Source organism: Lates calcarifer, linkage group LG10 (genome assembly GCF_001640805.2).
Source record: "Lates calcarifer isolate ASB-BC8 linkage group LG10, TLL_Latcal_v3, whole genome shotgun sequence".
NCBI lineage: Eukaryota > Metazoa > Chordata > Actinopteri > Centropomidae > Lates > Lates calcarifer.
The window spans coordinates 20,252,753-20,271,234 of record NC_066842.1 but is presented as its reverse complement, the minus strand read 5'-3'; the positions used below and the strand labels follow the sequence as shown (position 1 = coordinate 20,271,234).

The following is an 18,482-nucleotide window of genomic DNA, read 5'->3' as shown; positions in this document are numbered from 1 at the left end:
CCCATTCAAAGGCTCACAGACAGAACAGTACTTCATATTTCAGACATCAAAAATATATTTTAGTGATGGTAGATATCCAGAGGTACATTATCAGATTATATAACCAGTGTACAGACTTTTCCATCTCTTTGTTGATGTATCTGACTAATAGTCTAATAAAGTAGAGCAGATGGTGCCAGTCCTTCTCTCCTTGTCTCTTTATAGTCAAATAAATCCAGAAACACAATCTTGTTCTTATATGCATCTATACTGTATGTGTGTGTGTATATTTTATTTCATCACATTGCTCAACTTCTAAACAAGGCAAACGCACATCCTACCAGTGACTAAAACAGCCATTAAGTCAGAGATTTATCTGCCCTCTTCAGCTGCTCAAGGTTTACATTCTATCAGACACATATTAAAACCAAATGCTGGAATGTGGCTAGTTCTCACAGAACTTTTTAAATGTGAGACAGTAAAACAGCGCAAAGGGACTTTTTATTGCTGTTGATATACAACACATCAAAAGGAGAAAATTAGTTTTGCGTGAGTCAAACCTCTATAAAGACTTCTCCTTTGCTCTGAGCAAGTGCAACATGAACTATGATGATGTGACTCTTTCCTCACTTGGCACAACAGTGCAGGATGAAATCACATCAGGGTGAATACAGATATAGTTCAAGAAATAAATTCTGCAGGTATAGTTTAGGATTGTATACTGTGTATAAGTATTTAAGTATTTTAATGTGCTGCATACTTGCTGAGTGGTTACAACCCATAAGTGCAACTTTCACCCCGCTCCAAATCTAGCAGCCTAGTTCATGCCAACCTATCACACCTAACCTCTGACCCTTTAGGCTGACCTCTAACCCCAGCTGACAGCCCTGATTTGGAACGAATGGCTTTGACTGGCTTCTGCTTTAGGCTTCAGCACACTGACATAGGAGCAGCCCACCAGAGGAGCGTGCTAATGAACATTAAAGTGACAATAAAGTGATAAATGACCTGTTCACACAATTGGGCCATTTTTAGCCACTCTAGCAGCCTGTGTGTCAGTCCTACCACTCTGTACTGAAAATTAAAATGTAAACAAATTTAGCTCAGATGTTCATTTTCCCCTCAGGATGAATTGTAATGGCACTATCATCAGGTTCATGACCAAATGTATATAAAGCTGATTACACTCCCATCGGTCTCAGCTGCGCTTTATATTTAGGGCTAATTAGCAAATGCTAGCATGTCGCCCCAGTCAAGGTTTCCATAAAAAGCTTCGGGAAGCAGCTGTGCTCAGCTCCTTTGTGGAGGTGGGGAAATTAATCACACATACATTTGCCAAACCAACCAATTATTTCTCTTCCTTAAACTTAGAAAACTTTCAAACAACAATTTGAAAACAGGCTCAGACAAGCTATACAAAGACAAGATTTTATGTATTTATTTATTGAATGTTTTCAAACTGCATTTTTACTTAGGTACTTAGTGGCTCGCTAAAACTATTGCATGTTAGCATGGTCCTTGCTTATGTAGTGAAGTGCATTTCTTGAATACACCCCAGAGAAAACCACTCCTCCCTTAGGCCCTCCCCTTAGCAGGTGGGGTATAAAAGGCCCTCACCTGGCCTCAGTTAGTCTCTTGCTGGTCCTTGATGGTGATCGCACCTACCTGATGTGGCTCACCTGCTGCTGCTCTGCTGTCTTTCTTTGTTTTGTTCTGTTTCCTGTGTTGTTACCTTTGATTTTGATTGAGTTCACTAGAGTTGATTCTAGTTTCTGTCTTAGCTTCATTTGTTTTGAGTATTTTTATTTAATAGCTTTGTGTATAGGTGGATTGGGATTGATTCATTTGTACATAAATTGGGTTGTGGAGTTTGTTACAATAAAATAAGTTTGATTTTTTTACCACTGTCTCTGCATATTCAGTCACAAACTGTGTCCTCGTAGTCCACAGTGAACTAGTTGAGTTCTTACTATATCCTGGGGTGCAAGGCCCCAGGTGGCGTTGTTGGTTTAGTTTTAGTTAGTTTCTTGTGTCCATTTTTCCTTTTTAATATTATTTGTAAACTCAACATTTTACTCCGCTCGCCGACACTTACATGCATGCTGGCATTAGCATTTAGCTCAATGTACTGCTCTGCCTAAGTACAGCTTCACAGAGCTACTAGCATGAATGAGTCTTATAAGTCTTGCTTGGTGCTACTCAACCCAAAACCCCTCTGACAGCTAACATTTTTTAATAAGGTGTAAAGTTCAAATTTTCTGTTTCAGTCAGAAATGCAGTGAATTACAGAAGTAACTTATCAATCACAGGTGTGTAGCTACATGTAGGTATAAGCCTAAATACAATAAATTCATACTTTACATACATATCACACCTTGTAAATGTTTTGAGTACACAGACACAGAAACCACACACTATCAACACAAACAAATCTGTATAAACCTCTGTTCGTCCTTGAAGCTCACATATTCCATCCAGATGCACAGGCTGAATTTCATTATGAAACATATGCTAGGTATTCCCATTTGGCTTGTATAAAATCGTACTTACTGTGCTCGTAAAATCGTCACATGTGGAAGAGGGGCTGCCCTGACCACTGAGCCAGAGCCATCTCTGGACAGCTACCAACTATTGCACCGTGAAACAGACTGGAGTTAATCTTGACCATCAGTGAGTAGAAACATGTGATATGAAACCCCCTGAGACTGGACAGACACTCCACCCTGCAGAAACGGCTACAGTCCATCTTCGCCTCCAGGGAACGCCTCACAGATTAAAGGAATTTCTGTTGTTTGAGTGGAGAGTCTGTCTCTGAACACGATATGTGAATTCACACTTTCCTCTCATTCATAACTGAACAAATGGATGCTGTGTCCAGTCTGAATGTCATATCCTGTTTAGCTGTGGGAATAGTTATGTGTATCCTTTTGTGTGCATAGAATTTACAGTACAGTATGCGTGTGTGCATGCACTTAAATTCTTGCCTCGGTAGTCCTGGGATGTGTGTATGTATGTGAATGTTTCAGCTGTTCTCTACATAAATACAGTTGTTAACTTTATTATAATATTTATGTACTGTACATTCCAGATTTAGAGGAGTCAGGATATGGATGATGTATGTGAGAACATGTCTGGTAATATTAGCCCCCTGTCTGCTGCAGGACACTGTGCAGCCACAGTTTTTAAAGACCTGAAGATGGTTCGGAGTGTTGTATGGTTTTCAAAAACTATGACAAGATAATACAAGATAAATAGTGCTGAATAAGTGACTTTATTGTGAATTTCATTCTTCTTCCACCAAAAATGCAAGAGCAAAAACTTTAAAGAATGGATTGAGCGGTGCATTTTTCTCTGCTGTAACATAGGCTACTAACATTAGCATGTATGACTAACTAGCTAACCTACCCAAAATATTTCCAAGACCAAGGAGCATTTCATATACTTTATTTTCTAAGTTCATACATTATGTTGAAAAAGAGGCCTGCTATGATGGCACAGTCTTTCCCACTGTGACATTAGAGTTAGATGTTAGATAACATTGGATTTGGGGATTTTTACACTAAGAACCCAACAAAACATATTCTGCTAAATACCCTTATGTTTGCTAGACACATTGGTTAGTCCTCATTCCATCACTTTAAAGTGGGTCAGCTTGTAACATGAAAAATGTATCTGGAGAACATGTTTTAAATCATCAAGTGCAGTAATGTCAGCTGACAAAACAACAGTTGTAGAGAGTTATTTGAAACATTTGTTCACAGAGAATCGAGAAGTGGTAAATTTGCCACCTTTATCAACTTAAACTTGTTTATGTGCAGAAGCTTGACAGGTATGGCACTAAAATATTCCAAAAATATTTAATGCACCTCTGCATCATAATTATGATGCTGGCAAACTGAGGACACCGATGGACAGGTTAATATCTCTGTCTTCCTCACACAGTCATTCATCCAGTCTCTTCCTCCATTGCCCTCCTCAGCATATCTTTGCCCCCCCCCCCCCCATTTTGCTCTCCCTCTTTTTTCTCACCCTTCTTCTTTACTTTGTCTTTTGTGTAAGTGAGGCCAGGGCCTCCCAGTGACATAAGCCCTGCTCCTGTAAAACTAATAATGACTGAGATTTGTGCGGGCTTAGCATTCTTTCTCCCTTTCAGTGCAAGACACTGAGAATGGAGGGAGGGGAGGGGATGGGAAGGAGAAAAAGGTTTAGTGGTAAGGTGGGGTGAGGGGGTGAGACAGGGGGGAGATGGCCTAGTTTGAGAAGGAGCAACTTGGGAGATACATGAAAAAGGAAGAGAAGATGGAGAGAGAGAGAGAGAGACAGAGAGGCCTCTTTCCCAGAAACACACCACATGCTTTCATTCTTCATGGGTCAATGCCACTGAAATCACACTGCATCCTCCCTAAACACAGACAGAGGAGTGTACACACATGGACACATACACATTTATCTTCATTCAGGTGTGTTCAAATATTTCCGGCTACTCTGTCTTATAAATCATGCATATCCTGTCCCCTAAGAAAATCAGGAATGTAAACATGGATGTTGGACAGTTAATAGTTACACTGTGTAGAAGTATTTTCAAACCCCACACTTAGCAAAGCCATTTATTTTCCCTCCTACAGTACCGCATACAAGCAAAACATGTGAAGCAAAGCCACAGAATAAAAAATGTCCCAACCACACATTGACACAACTCTGTCAAATACACATAAAGATCACCAGATGTGCCGCGAGATGCAACAAGGGGGCAAGGGGGAGGTCTCACACACACTGCCCTCTCTAATACTCTCCCCTCCCTCCTTTCACCTCCCCTCCTCTCTCCCAGAGACATGTGCACACGCTGTGCCAGCAGACAGTTTCAGCTCTGGACAACTGATGCAGGGACAGCTGCTGTTTCTCCCTTCCCCTCCTTTTTGCTCCCCTAACTATTCTCCTCTTTTCATTTCTTCCCTACACTGCCTTCATTCATCCCCTCTGTACTTTCCCCTTGCTTTCCTCTACTTTGTCATTCTGCCCTGCACTTTTCCTCAGGCGGATATAAAGGCAGGTCCTGTTGGACGGAGAGGGGCTTGTGTAATCTCTGGCTGCACATGAGCACCAGAGAGTTACTGCTTCAGCTGGAAAGGCACCACAACAGAGGACGTGGAAACGACTAGAGGACAAACTTTGGAATAAGCAAAAGAAGAAGGAATACCTCCAAGACAGGAAGGGAGGAGAAGGAAAGAGACAGAGAGAAAGAGAGAGAGAGAGAGAGAGTTTGGAGTTGGGGTGCAGGACACAGACCATGCCGGGCTCTGCGGTGGTGCTGCTGCTGCTGTCCCTGTTGGTCCTATCCACAGGAAGTGATGCCAGACGAATCAGGAAAAGAGGACTCAACCATAAGGTGGGACTGCTAACCTCACCTTTGACTTTTATGTGTGTGCACATATGAGAGTTCTTCTTTTTCTCTTTCCCGTGGCTGTTTTCAGAAATGCCTCCAAAGTGGAAGTAGGTGAAAGCTCACAGAGTTACAGTACAATAAAGGCTCTCTTATAGAGAGTCCGGTTTCACACTGTGAGAGCAGTTTTGTGGCTGAGGTGAGAGGTGGTCAAGTTGACCTGAGACCGTGGTGTAAACAGTGAACAGAACAGTGGTGTAAATGAAGTGCATTCATTCAAGTACTGTACTTAAATGAATAGGAGAAAAACAATTATTTCTTGCTGAGAGTTGGATGAGAAGATTGATACCTCTTAAATCTTTATCGGTAAATATAAGGCTTTAGCAAACAGATTATTAACTTAGCATAAAGACTGGAAACAGTGGTAGTGTAGCTCTGTCCAAAGGAAACAAAATCCACCTATCAACGAAGTTCACAAATTAACATGGTGTACCTTGTTTGTTTAATTTGTACAAAAGCAAAGCATTAAAATAAAGTTAAATTATTTCTTGGCCGTGAGCAGTGACTTCCGCCTTTTTTATACTTCAGTTTTTAGGCATATTGAACAAACAGGATATAATATATTAGTTTTACACTTAAGACTAAGCCTTATAATTATTGTACCACTATGTATAATTGTGATTTTTGTTGTACTTTACTTGAGGAAGTGTTATGTTTCTACTCTACCACATGCATTTGACAGCTATAGTTACTGGTTAGTTTGCAGACTAAGATTTTACAAACAAAACAAAGATCACCTTTTAAAACATTGTGCACTGTCATAGACAGACTCACCCAAAAAAATGTAAAGTGGTCCATTTCACTTTTGATAATGGTGTACAACTTGTTGGCAATGCTTTTAGGTTTTTATGTTTTGGATGCTGGAGTCTTCTATATTGCTTGTAAAGGAGCTGAACATTTTTTTCAATGCTGGTAAAGAAACAGTTTGGGAGCAGACACGCTTTGATTTTGAAGCATGAAAAATCTACATGGACAGGAGAAGTTTTTCAGTTTTGATGAGACGCTGAAAGTGGAGTGTGCAACAGGTTGGAATAAGTCGTTGATTTTCAGATTTCCATATGAGTAATTGAAGAGCACACTGGATGTACAACATTTGTCCGTGTGTGTGTGTGTGCATGTGTGTGTTTGTAGTGGATTATTAGGGCAGGAACTGAACTTCCAGACCGGGCCCCTGCTTGTTAACTCAGCTCAGTGTAGCTGATTGATAATCTCTAACAAGGGCTCACTGTAGCGTGCTGCCTTCTCTTTCTTTTTCCCTCTCTTGCTCTCTGTCCTCCTCTGTGCAACCTCTTGTGCTTCAATGTTCTCACTTTCTAACTGGTTTATGCCCTCATTGGCCCTTCTGTCTCTCATTCTCAGCCAATCTCTCTTCCCCTCTCTCGTATCAAGTAGTTACCCTTTCACCCTCTCTCTCAGGCCAGCTTTCTCTTCCCCCTCGCCCATGTGCCTCTCTCCGTATACAACCCCCCGTTTTTCCCTCTTTCAAATCTCTTTCTCTCATCTCCTCCTGCTCTCAGGATGGGCCAAAAGCACCGTCTTGCTGGACTGGGCTTCAAAGCTGCTGTAATTGGAACATGCTGAGACGACTGTGCAGATGGAGTTTGTCTCTTTTCCTCTGAACCTTTTAATCTCTACATCTTTCCATCTTTCATTTTTTTAACCACCTCCCCCATACACACACACACACACACCCTCAGCCTCATTCATAACACTGCAGCCGTGCAGAAAGACAAATTATAGTCACTGAGTATTTGACATAGGCACTGCACTATGGAATAGTGTGTCTTGAAAGGAAAACTAGAAGAAATTTGTGACAAACCCAAGGCCACCAGCATGCTCACTACCTGTCCTGCATTCATATCCCTTTTCTTCTTGAATTATGAAAGATTTCAGCAGATTTGTCTATCAAAATACACATTGAATTCAAATTAGTAAAACTAATAGTAAAACTTTTCAGACACAGCCAATAAGCAGGTACATTTATCAGCATAACAAAGAAAAATGTATTGGATTTACACTTCAGAGTGTGTTTCCACAATTGAAAACAAATTGAAAAAAAATCTACATGCAGTGAGCTTGTGACTTTTCAGGCCTCTTGGTGTAAGCAGCCAATTTTACATGCATTATGAAATCTGCACTTTCATACAATATTTTCTTTGCCATCAAATCTTACTGTTTCTGCAGGCTTAACCATATTTTCACAGGTCTGGCTTGTATGCAGAAAGCAGGTCTGACCTGTGGGTCAGATAGGTCTCACTCAGAGGGTGGCTTGGGGACCAGAGCCATGTCCACCCTCTCATATCTAGACCTCCCCCTGTCACAGGGTTCAAAGGTCAGCGGTAGCACTTTTCTAATTTCCTCTCTCGGTTTAACAGAGAAAATGCCTGTAAAAAGATTCATAGCATGTTAATAAGGGTGGAGAGGTAAGAACTAGGCATCAGAGGGAAGCTTATGATCAAGAGATGATGGGTAGACGGGAAAACAGGTCTTAGATGAATGCCTTAAGCTCCTGTAACTGAAAAGTTATAAATATGTAGAATTCCTCCCACATAACAAAATATTGCTTGTGATGCACAAATTCTGGACTCACATATCTTTCTCTCACACACACATACACTCACATACACACACTCTCAGACTGGATAGTTTAGTCTCCTCCAGCCATAACACACTCCAGCTCAGACACCTGTCAGGGCATGTCAGTGTGCACTAACACTGTCTGAGGCTGCCATCATAAATCTTTACAGTTTCATTTATCTGATGTGGACTGTTCTGACAGCACCTGGTATTAAGACCGGGGCCCTGCAGATGCTCAGAAACACATATATTTCCTGTTCTTGGTCTGGCTGCCCATTTGACTCAGCCTGGGGCTGCTATTTAAAACAGAACAGATCCATACACTGCTTCAAGGCTGAGGGAAATTTGTAGTTTTTAAGGAAGTGATATTTTGTGAAGATAAGATTAGCCTAATAAATGTAATGACCCATAATGCTTTCAAGTAAGAAAAAAAGCAAAAGGTTCATGTCATTAATTGAATTGACAGGGATTAAAAGCAACATTTTTATTGCAGTGGTTGAGAATCAGGATGCATTAAAGGTAACTGAATTACACAGCCTACATTTCACTGCTGAATGCTGAATTCACTGCTAAGTTCATCAGCAAATACTTTGGAGCTTTTAAGGCTAAGAGCTGGCAAATCTCAGGAATGCGTGACAAATGCAGTACAGTCTTGGCAAGTACTGGCTGTGCAAAGACCGGGTCACACCAGTATTTAAACCGTGAAATTTTAGGGCAATTTCAAGTAATGCTAATGGAATTGCAGAATCTAGTTAACTCTATCTTAGGGGAGAAATAAATCTGCACAAAGTCTTTGAATAAAAGATACAATTAATATTCTATGGATATCACATTCCATGGGCGGTATGGTGGTGCAGTAGACAACACTGCTGCTTCACTGGGTTTAAAGCCGTCAACTGGCCAGGCCTTTCTATGTGGAGTTTGCATGTTGTCCCAGTGCCTGCATGGGTTTCTTGTGAGTGTTCTGGTTTCCTCCCAGAGTCCAAAAACATGCAGGTTAGGTTGATTGGTAACTCTAAATAGCCCGTAGGTGTGAATATGAGATTGAATGGTTGTTTGTCACCCCTGTGAGAAACTGATGATCTGTCCAGGTTGAACCCCACTTCGCACCCAATGTGAGAGAGGCCCTCTCTGCAGATCTCACGGACCATCAAGGATAAGCAACATAGCTAATCACATACATTTGTCTGCAATTACTCAGAATCATCAAGACACGACACCCACTTAACTTGCCTAACAGAAGAAAATGATTCAAATTAATTAAACCTGTATGTCCACAGTCTGACTGTTGTGCTATCTTTTTCATGTCATTCTACCTGGGAGGTGCATGGTGTTGGATATTAATTAAAGGAGAGCTTTGCATGTCTCATATAAGTAACTCAGATTTTAGCATAGAAGACAATCAACAGTCTGGCTATTTGCAACTAACCTTGCAGTTATAAATATGAATTTCACACAAATTTCAACATACTGTACATGGGTTCGAGCCTCGGTTTCGGGGCTTTCTGTGTGGGGTTTGCATGTTCTCCCTGTGCCTGTACTCCTCACACAGTCCAAAGACATGCAGCTTAGGTTAACTGATAACTCTAAATTGCTGTAGGTGTGAATGTGAGTGGAATGGTTGTATGTCTATATGTGTTGCTGCGATGGACTGCGATCCATACAGGTGTACGCTTCACCAATGACAGTAGATAGACACACACACACACACACAAAAAAAAACAATCAGCTCAGCGGACAGTTCAGCAGCATTACAAGTAGAAAGACATTATAATAACATCATATAATCAATAATATTTAACAATGATCCAAGGTAACTTGCAACCAGTAGTTTTATGAAGTGGTGTGTGTGGCTCTAAGCAGGACTAATCCCAGTCAGATGATGTGAGCCTGTCAGTCAGAAGCACATTACTGGACTTAAACTGGAGCAGATTGTTGTTCAGAGCCATAGATGCATGCAGACAGACCAAAAAGACAAACTAATTTTCACATCAACCCCTGCTTCAATTTCTTTCATATAGAGCCTCTGAAAAATTCATAGCACATCTGTATGTATGTGAGACCACAGACGTGTTTGTATCCATCAATTCTACTACTAAAGTATAGATACAGCTTACTTAGAGGAGTTATTTGTGAGTTAGTTGAGTGGCAAGTTAACCAACTAGTCCTGACCCAGCCAGCATGTATCACCACTTTCCAATAGTGAGTAACTGTAGCATCCAGACTGCTCTGAAAAAGTAGCACTGCTCAGGGGGCATATGCTAAGCTCTTGTATCATAAACGGAACAATGGCTGAAGGTCTTGGCAAGCAACCATCACCATCACCTGCTCCTGGCAAGAAACTTTGAATATAACATTGTCCTGAAATTGTTCCACTGGATTTATTTTAATGTACAACCTAAAATAGTTTTCTGTGGCTACAGCACTATAAGGAGAGAATAGAGGTATAATACAGTAGATGTGTTTTTGGGGGACCTCTGTTACAGCTACTCCTGCTACCTGTGGCTGTGAACGACAGGTAACAGATGCTATTTCAAATTGTTTAGCCAATACTAATTAGCTACATTCACAGTTGCCTTGCTTCAATCTTGCTGTGTAAACCACCCTTCATATGGGTTCACTCTGTTCATCCGTATTTCAAGGTTAGACTGCTTTTCCCAGCTGTGCATCTACCTGTTTGTCTGTCAGCATGTCTTCCCACCACTCACTGAAACTCTCATCTCTGACTGATTTACAGGCTGTCTGTTCACCGCAAAGCTTAGCCTGCTGTGTCTCTATCTATCTGCACGTCTGCCTATCTTTCTGTCAAACAATCTGCTGGCATAGAGACAGGAAATGAGTTCTGACAATTCAAAAGCTAACCAGATGTATGCTGAGGGCAACTTCATTTAGTAGACAGGCGATCTGGAGCATTTCAGTTGACACTCCCATGAAAGAACACAGTTTTGCCTCGTTTGTGCATGTGTTTGCACCACCTTGACCCTGCACTACTACTTGGGTGTGTTTATGTGTGTGTGTGTGTGTGTGTTTGTGTGCATGTATCCTTGCACAAAGGAAGCAGAAAATCTCAGTATTTTTGTGTGGAACCACGAATGGCCTGATCTCAGTGCAGTTAAGGACCCAGACGAGAGGTCTCCAGTGGCTTCTCCCCACAAGCTCCCCGTAAACCACAGAGCAAGACAACAAGGAAAGACAGGCTGGAAGAGAGAAAGAGCAGATGCGATCAATCAGTATACAGCCACCATCATGCCGCTCCTTTTTAACACCAAAGAGAGAGGAGAAAAGGGAGAAGATCAAGGAGAAAGACTAAACAGGCAGGGAGGAAGAGAGATAGTGACAGTGTTGCAGACAAAGACAGGGGGAAAACATGCCCACAGATAGACATGAACATCACACATGGGCCCACGGCAACGTCTCTGCGGGAGAGCAACATGGCAGACAGAAGTGTAAATAAACAATGTGGAACATCAGAGAGATGTGTGCAGGATTGTGTGATAGAGTTCAGGATGTAGAGCATGGCGGCGTAAAAACACACAAAGAGAGAAAGACACAAGAGGAGCCCAGAGAGTGAATCAGTTACAATAGCACTGGAGCACACAAAAGTACTGTTTAAAAAAGTATGTTGGAAGCAGAATCTGTATCCTTGGCGAAGCTTAAGGATCAATACAGTGAACACATACCGCTGCACGAATGACCTCAGCAGTGTACAGCATTCATGAATACAAGCAAGCTCACACTTTACCCATGTAAACACACACACACACTCACATAAACAGGAAGGGAAACTTGACCTTTTGTAGTAGACGTTTGCAGGAGACTTTGGGAACTGATCGGATATAAGACAAGGGAAGAAGGCAGTACTCATTATGTCATTATCCAATCACAGCAGACTCTGTAGTTCTCATTCATTCAGATCTAATACTACCAGGAGCCACCGTGGCTCCACTGTTCTCCCTTATCTCTTGAGAGCCATGAATGAGGGGTATAAACTGTCAGTCTACAGTGCGTGGGAGCATACAACAGAGGTAACTTTACATAATATAGTGGGGGCATGCAATATCTGGACATTTTTAAAGGAGAGCAGTGATAAATCAATGAAGTAAGCCACACAAAAAAATGATTCTTTCAGCCACCTGGGGGCAGCACAACAAGCTGTAAAAACAACACTGACATACAGTTTTACCACCTACAAAGTTGATAGGCCTACAACAGGTTTGTTAGCAAAAAGTGGCCTTACACTAGAGCAGATTACTGCTCAGTACACACACATGCTAGCCAAAAAAAGACACTCATTTCCACATCATTTCCACACCAAGTGCTGCTTCACTTTTTCTCATGGAGCCTTTGATGTTTCAGACATTCCTTTTATTTGACAGCAGAGATTTTATATCATTCCAACAACAGAGAGGAAACTCATGGCAAATCCAGACTTATATAGTGTGTGAGACCACAGAAATGTTTGTATCCATCACACTGCAAAGAAAGTACAGATACAGTCACTGTAAAGTTAAAAATCTGGAGTTATGTCTCTGTCCACCTGGTGATTGGAAGTTCATATTCACTCTCCTTGTATCTTTGTTTGGGTCTCTACTATCTCCTGAAAAATATCTAGCTCTTTAGCTGCTAAATGCTCTGGTATGGTAATCAGCTAGTCACTAGCTTTATCTGTTTGGTGCTGAGCAGCTGGCACACGGTGAGCTTTTCCACTGAAAACAGCTGCCTGCTGCATCTGGAAACAACGCTGATGAGAGCTAATCTTTTATGGGATCGTCACTGATGAGTGACAGTGTTTACATTACATGTAGTAATTTCATCTATTGTTGATGACTCGAGCAGCTTTAGATAGAAAAAATGAATCAAAGAATAATGAACAAAGCTAAGAACCTGACCAAGGATTCTATGCCAACTTTCAAAATAATGCAGTTTTCCAGTCTCAGAGCTACAGATACATTTCAGAAATTACCCCAAAAAGTATTGAAATTCAATAAGTAATCCTACAAGGAATGATCAGTGATAACAATTATCACTCTCAATACAAATACTGTCCCCAAACTCTCATCTCAAAACTTTCCTTACTTACAGCAATACACAGATCTCAACTTTTTCAAGCTCTGACAATAAGAGCCACACATTGTTCCCTCCATCCTTCCATGGTGTGAATCCACCCTCCCTCCCTCCCACCCCCCAAAATAACCGTCCACCCACTGAGCTCGCAGCTGCCAGAACGAATTAATGTGTGTTTAAAGTGAACACACATACAGTGTGCGTGATACCACCGTCAGCGCCAAACATTTGCTTTCATTTTTCCGGCTGGTTTGTAAGAACATTCAGTAAGCCTGCCAAATAAACAGCACAGTTTTAATGATCGTGTGCAACCCACAAGCTGATTATCTAATTACTAATCTAGTGTACAAAAAAAGCCCATTTCTCTCTCTCTCTCTCTCTCTCTCTCAGGAACACCCTGACATGCCAAATTAATGTCTGAAACTGGGGAGTCAGGGAACCTCACCCACACGACTGAGAAGACATCAGAAATACAGAAAAACTGAAACTTTGTGGTTGGGCTTGTTTGTCAGTAACACGCTGTGTGTTCTCAGCCACATGACAAACTGAAATACAATTTCAGTCACAACCATAATGACTGGATAACAAAGTCCTTATGATCACTGAAGCAGGCCAGAAAATGACAAGAAACATTTGCCCTTCACTGGTGGGAGAAGGCACTGAACTTCAGTAAAGTAAATGTTGTGACCGGGTGAGGAATGAACCTCGAGGCATACCTGATTAGATAACATCCTGTGCAGTAGAGACTCAAAAGGTTCAAAGCTAACCACATAGCACTCCTGCAATGGCCTATAATTAAAATATCCTCAAATTCTCCCTCTTGTTATGTTCCTCTGCTGTAGAACTGATGATAGACCAGACCGTAAACAGCACAGTATTTGCTCATTTCATAGCAGTAAGGAGTGGAACAAATTGGAAACTTGATCACATTGTAAAGTAAATACAATGGAAGAGAAAACAGGAGAGTTCAATGTTTGGTCAAGGGCAGCTGTGCTTCTTGCTGTAATATTTCCCATGTGTACACAACCCAGAACAATGAATGTCTGCATATACTGTGCCACAAAACTTGTGATATTTGATAGCGGCTGTGTTAAAGCGTATAAACCCACAGATTCTGTCCTGGACACATCCAAACCAATAAGCAAGGGATCAATAAAGAGCTGCAGCTTGGTAAAAAAAAACTTTTACACCACAGAGGCCATGGTTGTGACACAGATCCCATGCGAGTATGCCAGAGCAGATCTTCTCAGCAACAGTGGCAAAGCGTGCGCATTGCTGCGTGCGTGTACATGCATGTGTGCACGTAGGCCCACACTTTATGTTGCCAAAGCTGCTGAAGTGTGTGAAGTGTGTCTTTGTTTGGCTCAGGGTCCTGTGGCCTACTTCCCCCCATCTCATACTCACTAGGGAGGTGTTTGTTCCCACAGTGAATCACCTTCCCAATCCAGGTCAAGACGTTAGCAGGCAGGCATGCATACCAAAGCCAAACATTTAGTGTCTTTGCTGTAGTTCTGCCATGCTGAATAAGCGATCACCCAGGTCCATTGCTGCCCTCTGATGGTTAAAAGGTGCAATCTCAAGTGTCTCTCTGAATGAGAAGTTTAATTTCTCATTAAGTGGCCCACACAAATGTATATTCCTATTCCTAGGATTATATTTTAGCCATGACATGCTGGAGCCTACAGCAGCTTCTGATAGAACCAGACCCTCTGCTGATATCAGGGTTAAAACCACCTCTACATGCCCATTCATACCATGGACACTTGTCTCTTTCTCTGCCTCCCAGGACTACGAGTACCCCAACCACCCCCAGTCCACACAGCACCAGAAGAATGACCGGTGTCCGCCCCCACCCCAGATGCTGCCAGAGCGAGCCTGCGAGGTACCAGGCTGCCGCTCGGACTCAGAGTGCGAACGCCATAAACGCTGCTGCTACAACGGCTGCATCTACGCCTGCCTGGAGTCTGTTCAGCCACCACCAGGTCAGCAGAAGCAACAGACAGACGGTTACACACAGAGCAGTGGGAGGAAAAATGTTGCCCTTAACCTGTTACCAGACATCTCTATTTCTGTGCACGAGCCTGAAATAAACATATAAATGTCAGTCAGTCATGAGCTCATTTGAAAGTTAACTATTTCAATTATACAAATAAAAAGGGTGGCATGTTTTTTAAAAGGCAAAATTTTGATATTTAGTATTTTAATCTTTTATTGGCTCAGAAAACAGATCATCTGTGAGGATCGTAAGATCTTTTCCTAAGAACAATATTACATTGTAGTTGTGTGTGTGTCTCTTGACAGTGCTGGACTGGCTGGTGCAGCCTAAGCCTCGGTGGTTGGGTGGTAACGGCTGGCTGCTAGACGGCCCTGAGGAGGTTCTGCAAGGTGAGCACAGATGCCTGATCAGTCACTGAAGTCGAGAGAAAACACTAGTAACTCCTGGTAGTTTTCTTCCATGACTCTGCAAGTGCTTTCACCACATAATAAGCTTTCAGAAAAAACCTCATGACCACAAAATGACCCTTGTGTATTTTATGTTTGTGTTTTCTTCTAACGCACAGTATGTTTTCTGCCCACTAGCTGAGGCCTGCAGTACAACTGAGGATGGAGACGAGCCACTCCACTGTCCCACAGGCTACGAGTGCCACATCATCAACCCAGGAAACCCTGCTGCAGGCATCCCTAACCGGGGACAGTGCATTAAGCAACGTGGGAACTCTGGTAAGACTAAAGAGCACTTCTGAGTGATGGTGACATGGCTTTGAATACACATCATCTCCTATCTTAATTTTCAACTTTCAAATTTGCAACTAATCTCATATCTATCTGATCTAATGGAACTACTCTCCAAAGTTTGTGCTCCTATAAAGCACCAAGGGGCAGAGGCAGGATGCTGGGCTGTGCCAGCAGTTGTCTTGAGTCTAGCCTGGTGTTTCTTGGCAAATATCATGCAGCCAAGTGCCAAGTTTGGCTGCTTAATAGATCTAAAAATACACAAATTGGAGTGACCTGGCAACTCAGTGGACCACCCCAAGATGTACTTATTATCTGAGGATGTAGCTGTTTGCAGATATATGAATTTAATTTTAATTCAAGTGAAGAGAACAGAATTTAAATTGTGTGGTATACAGAGATCAGATGACATCTTTTTGTTGTGATAACAGATGGTCGTGGCTTGAGGCACAAATACTTTAAGGACTACAAGGACTACTTAGGTAAGTGAGGTAATGTGAACAACTTAAAAACCTGCACTATCACTGAGTCTGAAATAACACCAATCTGCCTGACATGATGATGCCTTTTTGTACTGACAGGTACCAGTTCTAACAATGCAGTAGGCTACGAAAAACATCATCACAAGCACCTGGGATGAAGTACGTATCATGTCATATTAAAAAACAAACACCTCTCCTGCCCTTTAGACAGAACCTTATGTTTTTTTCTTTTTAATATCCGCTCTCAGATCAGCCATGACCTCAGCCTCAGCTACGACCATAACTCAACCTCAGACATCAGCCCAGTCCTGTTCGATCTGCTCTCATCACACATGAACCAGGATCAGATCTCACCTTTTTACTACCCCGACAGCTGCTACCTCCTCTTTGCAAAGCCCCGTGTTTTTTTTTTTCTTTTTCTTTTTTTTTAACAGCCTCTCCTCAGTCACGACGTTCTTTGGGACGCAAGTCTGATGCACCTACAGCCAAAGAAATAAGTGCTTTTTTTGTCTCTCTGTCTGATAGCTGTGAAACGAAGGAGCAGAGGGTGTTGATGGTGAAGCAGATGAAGAGAGAGCAGGGTGTGCACCAAAGCTGTTTTTATCAAAAAATCTCAAAGGAAGTAAGGAAACCTTGCCATTTTTATCATTTCTTTACAACCTGCCTAAGTACCACTCATTCTTACTCTCATGACGCGGACAAACTCTCTAACATGAAGGCTGGTCAGCAGAGAAAATCAAGACCATATGGCCTTATTGCTCATTCTGTTAAGGATGGCTGCTCAAATTTCCTCAAATCTGGAATGTTTTATAGACAAATAAGAGAAAATCCAGATGTAATGGTTGCTTCTTTGAATTGAATCCAAATGTGAATTAAAATTCTTCTTAATTATATGAATAAATGCCATATGAGGGTGTGGATTCTGTCAGTTTTGATGGATTTGGAAAAGCTGTGGGTTGGTTTCAGCCAGCAGATGCAGACCATGACATCACTACCATGAAAAACAAAAGTGAAATAAGATTTTTATTTTTTTTTTAAAGTTTATTTTAGGGGACCAGTTGAGCCTGTGAAGGAGAAAACCTTGAACAGCTTTTAAAAGCCACCTTTAAATGAGCCCACAGAGGGCAAGTGTTTGATCCTGACAAGATAGATTTTAAATAATTCACCAAAATAAATGCCTTTACTGAGGCGAGTCACGTAAGAAATTTCTACCAGCGCTGTGCGATTATGCAAGTGTTTCATAATTTTCATGTGTGTGTGTGTGTTTGCATGTGTGTGAGTCATCTGGTGACAAATTTAGCTTATCTGACAAACAAAATAATCCAGTCTGCCTATTAAGCGATCACACTATCACAACCCAATGTCGCAGTATATAAGCATGATAATAGAAAGTGCTTTTTGCATAGAGCAGATATTTAAATTGCCAATTAGATCTCATGTGTTATTCTCAAACTTAACTTCAGTCAACTGTTCAACTCAAGTTGTGTCTCTTATCGACTCAAATGGTGCTCACTCTCATTGCTGCCTATAATAACAGAATAATAAGCTGGTCATATAATAAGCTGAAGGTGCAAAACAAAAGCTGTAACCATTCTCTGTGTGCGGAACAAAGTGATGTCTGGATGTTGCTATCTGACTGGTGCTGTAATGCTGCCTTGTTTATTCTAAATAAACCACATTGTTGGAATTGGTTTTGTGATGTTTTTCTGTTGCAAGAACACAAATGCTGATAACATTCTAAACCAGGCAAGATGACATGACATTTGGAGTCTATATTTGATGACATTGTAAAGAGTAGACCAGTAATGCCTGATCCTGTCATGCTTGGTAATTGTTTATTAGCCAGTAGGTTTAGTTGAGGCGAAAATGAGCTGAATACTGTGATTAGATTCCAGCTCCAGTGGCTTCTAGGGAGTCTTTCTGATGGTTACAGGATATCCCCAGAAAAATGAATACCAAGAGATTAACACAAAAAGAAAAATGCATAAGATTAACAGCTGGTTCTGTCTTTTGGGAACCATGTAATGAGCAGACAACAAAGGTATCATCACATATTGCATGATTATCATTTTCACTGTCGATCTGCCTCGGTCATAGAGGTATAAAACAGAGATAATAATAAGTGCACAGATTATAAATTATAACATCCTGGCATTAGGATTCAGAAATGATGTTACACCAAAGATAAAAGCAGTCTTGGTCTATTA

General features: G+C 41.5%; 1 protein-coding gene across 2 annotated transcripts; it reads left to right on the top strand.

The window, feature by feature from the left end:
* The first annotated feature begins 4,765 nt into the window (after nucleotides 1-4,765).
* wfdc1 (WAP four-disulfide core domain 1) lies at nucleotides 4,766-17,962 on the top strand. Of its 2 annotated transcripts, none has more exons than XR_001963957.2 (7): nucleotides 4,766-5,365; nucleotides 14,847-15,042; nucleotides 15,362-15,445; nucleotides 15,641-15,781; nucleotides 16,225-16,284; nucleotides 16,375-16,434; nucleotides 16,524-17,962. XR_001963957.2 is itself a non-coding variant. In XM_018703487.2 (7 exons), the coding sequence occupies exons 1-6, from the start codon at nucleotides 5,267-5,269 to the stop codon at nucleotides 16,431-16,433; spliced, it is 630 nt and encodes a 209-aa protein (XP_018559003.1). In that variant the 5' UTR covers nucleotides 4,770-5,266; the 3' UTR covers nucleotide 16,434; nucleotides 16,524-17,962. The 2 variants fall into 2 exon arrangements, 1 of the variants encoding a protein (XP_018559003.1); XM_018703487.2 differs by having other exon boundaries at nucleotides 4,770-5,365; nucleotides 16,225-16,275.
* The last annotated feature ends 520 nt before the right edge of the window (nucleotides 17,963-18,482 follow it).

Bases quoted from the DNA above. Each gene is read 5' to 3' on its own strand.
- wfdc1 (XM_018703487.2), top strand. From the start codon at position 5,267: ATGCCGGGCTCTGCGGTGGTGCTGCTGCTGCTGTCCCTGTTGGTCCTA. The intron at 15,043-15,361 runs GTCAGCAGAAGC...GTCTCTTGACAG, and splicing joins GTCTGTTCAGCCACCACCAG to TGCTGGACTGGCTGGTGCAG. The intron at 16,276-16,374 runs GTAAGTGAGGTA...TTGTACTGACAG, and splicing joins GGACTACAAGGACTACTTAG to GTACCAGTTCTAACAATGCA.